The 10271-nt window shown below is 30.9% G+C and overlaps 1 protein-coding gene across 1 annotated transcript; it reads right to left on the reverse strand.

The window, feature by feature from the left end:
- Positions 1-8671: 8671 nt before the first annotated feature.
- On the reverse strand, positions 8672-10061 carry LOC124899415. The gene is made up of 2 exons (XM_047414311.1): positions 10009-10061; positions 8672-9127 (listed from the first exon to the last, which is right to left on the reverse strand). Exons 1-2 carry the CDS (start codon positions 10009-10011, stop codon positions 8744-8746), a joined length of 387 nt encoding a protein of 128 aa, XP_047270267.1. The 5' UTR covers positions 10012-10061; the 3' UTR covers positions 8672-8743.
- Between the last annotated feature and the right edge of the window lie 210 nt (positions 10062-10271).

Below are 10271 nucleotides of genomic sequence, written 5' to 3' on the forward strand. Positions count from 1 at the left end.
TTTAACTCATCAAAACCATCCGAAAAATACCAAGACTCATTACAACTTCAAAATCAACATTTCTCAATTTGCCATCCAACTCTCATTTAAAGGTACTTGAGACATCAACCCATAATAGGGATATAGAATTTCCAATATCAATTATAAATTCATAATAAGGAAATAGTGGAATGATAGTATAAATCAAGGCTTACCAAATTAAATCATCATACTCTCATAATCAAATACTTTTTGGACATAATTCCATCTCAACATCATACACATATTGGATGACATAATCCCATAGCTCATGGACAATAATATAAGATATAAAACCATATTTCTAATTCATGGTAAAACATGTAAAATCTCATGTCAATGTAATTCAACAAAAATATCAGGCACAAAATTGAAAGGATAATCTTGTTCAAAGCCCCACATACCTAAAAATGGAAGATTACTATGAACTTTCGACTCCGAAACTTTATTCACGAAAATAAAGGGTGCATCTCGAAGCCTTTACATGATCAACTCGAATCCCAAATCAATTTAAAATTTCTACGATTCAATCAAGAGACATAGAAGGATGAAATTTGGAGTAGTAGGGTTGGGGTTTGAGCCTTAGGAAACTTTGGAGAAAAATGAGCTATTGAATGCTCTTAATGGACTTAAATTCGTGGTTTACCCGGATGGATTGGAGTGGGAATAACCAAAATACCCTTAAAAATCAAATAATGTCAAATCTGTCCTTTAGTGGACTGTTTTGATAGGCTGAAGTAGATCGACCATAACTTTTTGCTACGATGGACAAATTGGATGAAGCCAATTTCATTGGAAAGAGGACTTTTAGAGCTTTCTGTTGATATATAGTAACTCACCCAGATCATTATGTACAAGGAGTTATGATTGTTTGAAGTTGACCCTAAAATTTGCCTGGCTTCAATATTTTTTTCCTGCACATTTACTGTTCACCACTATTCACGGTTAGATTGGAATAATCATAAACCATCGCTCGAGTGTCTATTTTGGATGATCCACATATATTTGGAAAGATTATTCGATGCTCTACGCGATGACAGGTCACATATCCAGAAATTCCACATAGAAAAATTATTAATCATGATAAAGATCAGAATTCAACACATTTTCGTTCGAGATCTTAACGAAAAATTTTTCCGGGGCATCACACTTGTACCTTGATATCTTCATCTTCTTCATATACATATGATCTGATAGATATTTGAAGCACTCCCTTTAGGTAATTTGGTATTTTTCAAGACGCTGCAAAACAATCTTTTCTATTTTGATCTCATGAAAAAACAAAATTGATCCAAGTTTACATTTCCATTACTATCTTTTATTGATTGTAGCCCCTTTTGTATTCTCATTTCTTGTAATTCACATAAGAATTTACATGATTCTTTGACTTTCCATCTATCTCTAATAAAGTCCCAAGCAAAGAATCACATATATTCTTTTCTATGTGCATTGGATCAAGATTGTGCCTTAATTTTTTATCTGGCCAATACAGCAATTCAAAAAAAATTAGATCTTTCTTCCAAGGACCCTTATTATCTCAAAACCTTTTCTTTTTTCCCTTTTCAAAAATACTATTGAATTCACGCAACTCTTCAAGCACTTCTATCCCCGACAAAGATGTAGGTGCGGGTCTATGTTCTTTCTTACTATCAAATGACTTTCTTATCTTTTTGCAATGGATGATCATGAGGCAAAAATCTTTGGTGAACCAAATAACACATCTTACGATTGTGTTTAAGATATCGAGAGCATTTGTCATAATTACAAGCAAGGCATTCCAATTTTTCCTTAGTGCTCCATCCTGAAAGCATTGGTAATGCTGGAAAATCACTAACTATCCATGTTAAGGTTGCATGCATTTGTAATGTTTGTTTGATTTAGCATCATATGTTTTTATCACAGGTTCCCATAGTTCATTTAGTTCATCAATTAGTGGTTGCAAATACACATGTATATTATTTTTAGGAGATGATGGGCCTGGAATGATCACTGACGACATAATATATTCTGTTTTTATGCAAATTCAAGGTGATAAATTATAGTTCATCAACATAACAGGCCAAGTGCTATGAGAAATACTCATTGTTCGAAAAGCATTGAAACCATCACTTGAGAGACCTAACCTGACATTACAAGGATCTCTAAAGAAGAATGAATACAAAAGATCAAAATTCTTCTATGGTTGCCCATCAGCGAGATGGCTTAAATCATTCATTAGCATGCTATTTCATTGCAACAGCTGTTTTAGTACACATGAACATCCTCTGAAGCCTACGCTTTAAGGAAAAGTTTCTTAAAACCTTTGCAGGAATTTTAGACCTTGAATTGGTTGAGACACCAACACTCTTCCATCTAGAAGTCCCATATACTGAGCAGTTCTCAGCTTTCTCATTGTCCTTCTAGAATAACATGCAATCATTAGGGCATGCATGTATTTTTCATAATCAAGACCCAAATCTCTTATCAGATTTCTATCCTTATTAAAAGACTCCGGTATCTCCACAAAGGAAAATGTCTCTTTTATCAACACTAACAGATCTAAATATGCAAAATTACTCAAACCATGCAATGATTTAAATAAGAACAATCGAATGGTGAAGCTCAATTTACTAAAATTTTCACACCTCGAACATAATTGTTTCTTTTCATCCTCTAATAATTTAAAAAATTTCCTTTAATCTTCAGATAACCCCTCTCCATCTCCTTCTCCATGCCCCAATTCAGCCTCTACATTTCTAAATATATCATGAAATAGTCCATCAATATCATCACGCATATTTGAACCTTGATCATCATTGTTTGGATCATGCGTCTTTCTTGAGGAAGCACTTTCTCCATGGAAAGTCCATTTGGTGTAACCAGCACGAAACCCTCTAGAAAGAAAATGATCCTCCACCACATCTATATAATGCTAACGTTGATTCTTTCTATCTCTACAAGGACATAATATCTCATTTTCTTGAGAAGCTCGTTCAAATGCCTTTTCAGGAAAGTTTTTCACTCCATGCTTGAACTCATCAGACCATATTAAATAATTCATCCAACTTTTATCCTCACTATCCATTAAAATCCTAGATAATACACTAAAATTAACAAATTTTAAACAAAGTATGTTCCAAAAATATATCATCTTTAAATAAACGAATTAAAATAGATCATGCAATAATACAAGTACTAACAGTACAAAGACTCATTTTCAGCATTTATAGCCCATGTCGAAATTTACCAACATACAAGATATTTTTCCATAAGAAAATCCTAGCATAAGTTTACTAAACTTACAACAAAGTATCTTACCCTACCACCACCACAAATTCAATCGTATAAGGAGAAGGGTGAGATTGAGCTTTGGGATAATCTACTAAATGTAGCTAAAATCAATAGAACTCTTGCTTCTTCCTATCACTGTGTTGAACCTGGATAGTTCAGGTTATGTTTTATGGCCTTAATTGAGAAGGATATTTCCAAGCTTATATAACATATTCAGAAAGTTCTGGAGATACGCAAGTCTCTGAGTTAAGTTGCTAATGACACAATCTTTTACAGTAGTCAACCATAACCAAAGGTCCAAAACTTCTGAAAAGATTTCAAGGGTCGAGTTAAGTTGCTACTACACTCTTTACATCTACCACTTGAATACAACTTTTGATATTGACAACTACAAGTAGCACTACTACATTGTCACCAACAAAATAGTCGATTGCATTACTATTTGCCTTTTGCGAATACCGACTTCTAAATATGTAAACATTGTACATATATATAGACGGTGAGCACAGTAATGAATGTAATATGTAAATAGTATGTGTGTGTGTAAATATAACAGTCTAAACAATGTCCTACCACAATGTATGAGTCTAAAACTTTTCTTTAAATCTATATTCTAACACAATTCATTGTGCATAGAACAGGCTGATCAACCATTATATTCTTAAAATATTGGCCACGTGCTATGCACAAGCATCACTCATCTAGTTGTCTTAATAAAAATTCAAAATATCAAACACTAATCTGGAGCAATAAGCTACCACCGAACCCTTCAATCAGTATACATCACAACAACATACCCAGTGTAATCTCACTATGTGGAGTATTACTTAAATTTCATAATAACTAAATAAACCAAAACAAACATTAATCCTTACAACCTGAACAAGAAATTCAAGTCTTTGCGTTTATAAATCAACCAAAAACTCAAAAATCTATTCTGGGTATTCTAAATATTCAAACTTAAACCACAATAATTAATAATTCCTACAATACACCAAGAAAAAACTATAGTGGTATTCCAAAACAACTAAATACACAAAACTCCATTCTGGGTATTATTCAAATTGAATAAATAAACCAACCAAACATTAATCCTTACAAGCCTGAGCAAGAAAACTCAAGTCTTTGCATTTACAAATCATCAGACACTCAAAAATATTATTTCTTGGAAATCGTCAAATTCAAATTTAGTACAAAAAAGGCAACAATTCTTACATTGTTGTGCTGCAGCTTCCAAAATTTAGGTAAAAAGCTATAACACTTTTACAAATGAGCGTTAATTTGCCAACTGTTTAGCTTCAAATTAAGCTGAAAGAGAGAAAGAATGTGTTGGTTGTAGAGGTTTAAGCAATAGTATTGGTATGAAAATGGGTAGGGTCAGTGTGGTAGTAGGGTGTACACAGACTTAACTCCTATCTCATGGAGGTAGAGAGGTTGTTTCCGAAATACCCTCAGCTCAAGTACTGTCTAAGAAAGCAGACACAGCAAATTAAGATGAAGTGCACAAAATACAAAAGGGTATTCAGAATAACTTACATAAAGATGAATTACAAATTCGTGAACTAAAGTCGGAGCAGCAGCGTCAGAGCACAATGAAGTCCGAGCACAACGATCGGAGCATACTGAAGTCAGAGCACCGATGTCGAACTTTTTGGCTTTTTGAAGAAACTGAACTAAATGATGTCGGAGCGCAGTGAACCAACTTCTTTAATTGAAATTGAAATTGAAATTGGGGGATAGTGGAGAAATTGAAATTGAAATTGTGAACGGTGGACAATGAAGAAATTGAAGCTCCCGATTTTGACATGAAATGAAAATTGCGGAGCATAGTTGACCCAAGTTGAAATTGAAATTAGGGACAAATGTTTATATTTTTAATTTTTGGCAATATTAGGGAGGGAAATAAAAAAAACGTTGCAATATTTTTTTTCAACCCAATAAAGCGTTGTCATAGATGAATCTATGGCAACTATTCACGAAATCATTTCTATAAGACTCCCTATTGCAACGGTTCTTCAACAACAGCAACGGTTATACCACAAAAAGTTCTACCAAAATTCTTTTTTTTTGCAACGGTTACAACCGTTGAAATAAATGGTTTATTGCAACACTTTTAGAACCGTTGCCAAAAAGTCCATTGTAATAGGGGTAATTTCTAATAGTGAGGCTGAAACATCTGTCTCTTCCCTTTCCTTCTTGAATGGAAGATTGAGATAAATAGAAGTGAGTTTACAGAAAGAATGGGATCCTTCTTTGAAGTACAAAATCACTTGCCTACACAAGTTTGATTACAAAAGTAAATAAGAAATTAGCACAAGATCACAGTCCTGGGGAGCATTGTTTTGGACGACTATTTGTAAAAGCTTCAAAAGGTTAATAGTTTTGTTGAAACCTGTATTTACTTATGTTATCTAATTTTTTTAGGTAAGTTGTTGATTCTGATCAATTATTGCTTTCGCCTTACATGTTCTAACAGATATGCTATACGAGTGTGTGACAGCAGGAAATACAAAAGAAAATGTTTCCTCTTTTTTTGTTTTTGGCAATCTTGTTCAATATGGAAGGATCCAAGCCAGTGCACCAATGTTTATTTTCTGTTTTTCCACGTCTTTAGCAGTTTTTTTTTTTTGGGGTGCGGGCGGGCGGGGGGGAATATGTATTTTAAAATATAAAACTTAAAAAATCATTTTGGATATGAGAAAGATGCGTTTTCATACAAAGTACAAACATAATTTTCATTTTCCTTTTCTTAGTAAAGAGCGATGGATACATGTAACAACTGTGAGTGGGTCTTTTGCTTTTTTATTGAACACGTGATGGCTACTCCTTACCTACTTTCGTTCGATACAGAAATTTTATGGCACATTACACATGGACTCGCATACTTTCGAGAAAATACCTCACTTTCAAGCAATCAACCTTATTTTAATTAATACTCCCTCCGGTTTTTTCATTCTTTTCAAAATAATTAAATTATTGAAACATGCCACACATCCTAAGAAATAAAAGATAAAGATATAAATTAATTACATTTTTTTATTTTTATCTTTTTCAAACTCTAAAACATTAGTAATGATTATTGAAACTCAACCTTGAAAATTTAATTAATGAAAGATAAAATTGTAAAAATTTCCAACATCTATCTTGAATAATGAATAATTCAATTATTTTGAACACAAAAAAATACTTCAACAATTCAATTATTCTGGAATAGAGAGAGTAGTATCTAAAGAGCACGTGTTATCCAATGTTAATTATTTCTTATAAAATTGTTCTAAATTGCCCAGCTTCATTGTCTTTTAAAAAAGGTGCAGTCTAAAGTGGATACATAAAAATAAGAAAAAATTACCTAAAACAACACTTTAACTTTTTAATATTACTTAAAATCTCATTCCACTAAAGTAATTACAAAAATTCCTTCTAAAGCACTTTACACGCTATTTTTCTGATACATTACTATCCACTTCAATACATAACAAACAACTCCTAAAATTTCTCCTTAAATTACGATTTCATTAACTTAGATTACTCTAAATCCCATGTTTAATATAAAACAGTCTTCAATTTGGAGTAATGGTCTTCCATTGACGCAAATTACTCCAAAAATTCCGTATTTGATTTTTAAGTTTATTAGTTTTAAAATTGACCAATGGAGGATAGTTTATTAGTTTATTTGATTTTCTGTATTTGATAGTGGAAGTTTCTCATTAGTTTTTCTCATTAGTTGTAAACGATGCATATCTTTGATTTTCTCATTAGTTTATTAGTCTATCAACGGAAGATAGTTTATTAGTTTATTTGATTTTTCGTATTTGATAGTGTCTTTTTCTCTTTAAGTTTATTAGTTTTAAAATTGGTCTTCCATTGACGTAAACGATCCGATAATGATGAAGAAGTTACGGAATGCTGCTGAAAGTAATGTAAAAAAGTCTGTTGTTGTTGTTTCAAAGAGAAAAAAGAACGTTGTTTTAAAGAGAAAAAGAAATAGAAAGGAAGTTGAGAAAAGAGACCCACTATTAAAGATATGATTTTTATGTATTTGATTGATGAATTTCGCCCATATACATTATAATTATGTATCATAATACAAAATGTAACAAACGATAATATAAATGATCCATCTGATACATAGCTATAATGTTACAGAGACATTGCATTCTTTATGATACATAGTAAAAGTTGTATGTGTTTTGGTTTTTTTCCACCTGATACATTAAATATATTGAATTTGATACATAGATCAAATTTTACTGAGATATTACATGTTTTCTAATACATACTGAAATTTGTATGTTATTTGGGTTCATTTACACTTGATACATTCAATATATTGAATCCAATACATAGATCTAACTTAATAAAATATTTCATTATTTCTAATACATAGAAAAAGTTGTGTGTTTTGGATACTTTTACACCTGATACATCTAATATAATAATATTATTTATGTTAAGAAATATATTATAAAAATAAATATATCTTTATTATTCTGTTGCGTTATATTATGTCCAATATTTCTGAACGCACGGGATGAAATATGTTATCAAATTCGTTCCACTTCATTCTGTGAGGTTTGGTAGTTCGTGCAATCATAAATTTGCTATTGATATTAAGATTTTTTGGGGTAAAAGTACTCAAATTGTTAATCAGACATGCTTTGGTGTATTTATTGATATGTCCAAATCGAATTTGTAAGGACAATAATCAAATGCATGTTAATGCTTGAGCTTGTACAAGATAATCCAAATGAATTACATGTTTATTTAAAGGAAATATACTATAAAATTAAATTCTATAATACATCAAAATGTACCAGGTCTCAAATGAAATATACTACAATATTGTTTAAACAATATTCAACCTTTGACCAACTAAAAATAAAGCAACAAATTAATCAGAATACGTGAAACATGCTATGTATCTTGAAATATAAGTAGCAATTCTCTTTCGAAAAAAGGTCATAGATGCATCTTTTGTGACCTGATACATTAAATATAAGCAGTAATGTATCATATTACAACACCAATATACCATCATTTGAGCTACATTACAAATTTAAAAATATTATTCTTGAACTCAACATAAACCTTTACTTCATTGTCTTCCGAATCATCATTGGCGATGAATTTTCTATGAAAACGTATCTGGCGTCGATTTTTTTCTTGATTATCAATACCAAATTTGAATGCGATTGTCAAAATCAACTCAAAAATGAAACACTTTCTCCAACAACAATTTCATTACTTTTATATTTTTCATATTGAAGTTTATTCATTCAAACATTGTAAAATCTCAACAGAATGGAAATGTTCATAACATATTCAAAATAAAGAAATCAGGAAAAAAAAAACAGATATGAGAGAATTTGTTTTCTGAAATTTTCATCGAAGGGGATTGTTTTTTGAAATCAATCTCAAAAAAGAAATACTTTCTCCAACAACAATATCATTACTTTTATATTATTAATATTGAAATTGATTCATTCAAACACCTTAAAATCTCAACCGAGTGACAATCGGTGGTGAATTTACTAGTTTCAATTTCTGGTACATACAAAGCGTATTGATTATTAGACTCAACAACGGCAAGTGCAGATGCATCTGATTCTGTTCCTTCGACACACATAACCGCACCCGTTTCAACATCAAATTCTCGATCTTCAGTCGATTTATCCCTTGTCGTAATGCATAACGGATACATTACAAAATCTGTAAATATTTTTTTTAACTCAACGTAAATCTTAATACCATTGTCGTTTCTAATAACCATTGGAGCCATATTTCCATCAACAATATAACGAACATCTATATTTTTCTTCACTTGATCTATGTCAAGTTTCTATGCAATAACAGAAATCAACCTGAAATACGACACACTTTCGCTAACTACAACTCCATCACTTTTGTAATTTTTATAAATAATTTTTTTGCCAGATACCAAAATGTCTCAGCAGAATTGAAATATTCATGACGTTAAATTGTATGAAAGAGTTGTCAAAAATAAGTTTTCTGAAGCAAAGAGCTGAAAAAAATGAAATAGGCATTCAAAATTTAAAAAAAAAAAGATCTGTTACGTGATTTATGTATTACAAAACGGCAACTCCTACATTTAAGGGATTTGATCAAACAATCTTCTGCTTAATTACCGGTTATTAAATATTGAACAACATTAAATATGATACTTAATTATCTTAAAATTATGTATCATACGATATAAGTAATGTATTAAAAATGAGATTTTCAGTAATATTTAAAAAAGTTGGGAGAGATGATAAATATATATATGAAACACTTGGGATTTACGTTATTTACACTAAAAATAAACAGAAAGAGTGGTTAATCTCCTTATCAAGTTTAAATATTTAACGTAGCCGTGAAACTTTAAAAATTAACAAATCATTTTTTCACAATAATACAGCTGGCTAGACAATGATCCCCACTCATCCTATGACTTGTAAAAAGCTTGCATGAGTATCAAAATAAGCTTGGAAAATGAATGAAAATTTTCAATGGTGCTTTAAGAAATGTAGTAAATATTAATATATTTCAATGCCTCAACAAAGACAATACATTTAATTATGTATAACACTAAATAAAAACACAAGAATATATGCCATAAAAAATAAAACATGTATAAAGAACAAAAAACCACCTAAAGTTTAGAAATGACATAAATGAACATGAGATGATTAAAAAATCAAGAAGAAGACGAGAACATACCATGATAGATTCTCCAAATTTTACTACACAATCACTATCTAATAACAATTTAAAAAAAAAAAAAAAAAAAAGTAAGCTTAGAAGAGGAAGCAAAATTTTGGTGAATGAAATCAGTCATTTGTGAAATACTCCGTATAAATATAAGAAAGGGAAGGGAGGAGGAAATAAGATGCATTTAAGAGAGTTTAATAAGTGTCTTTTGGGTTGTCAAGTGAAATAATATGCGTTTAGGGAAAATGGTTATTAATTGGTGAAAGAAATCT

This window comes from Capsicum annuum, chromosome 6 (genome assembly GCF_002878395.1).
Source record: "Capsicum annuum cultivar UCD-10X-F1 chromosome 6, UCD10Xv1.1, whole genome shotgun sequence".
Taxonomy (NCBI): domain Eukaryota; kingdom Viridiplantae; phylum Streptophyta; class Magnoliopsida; order Solanales; family Solanaceae; genus Capsicum; species Capsicum annuum.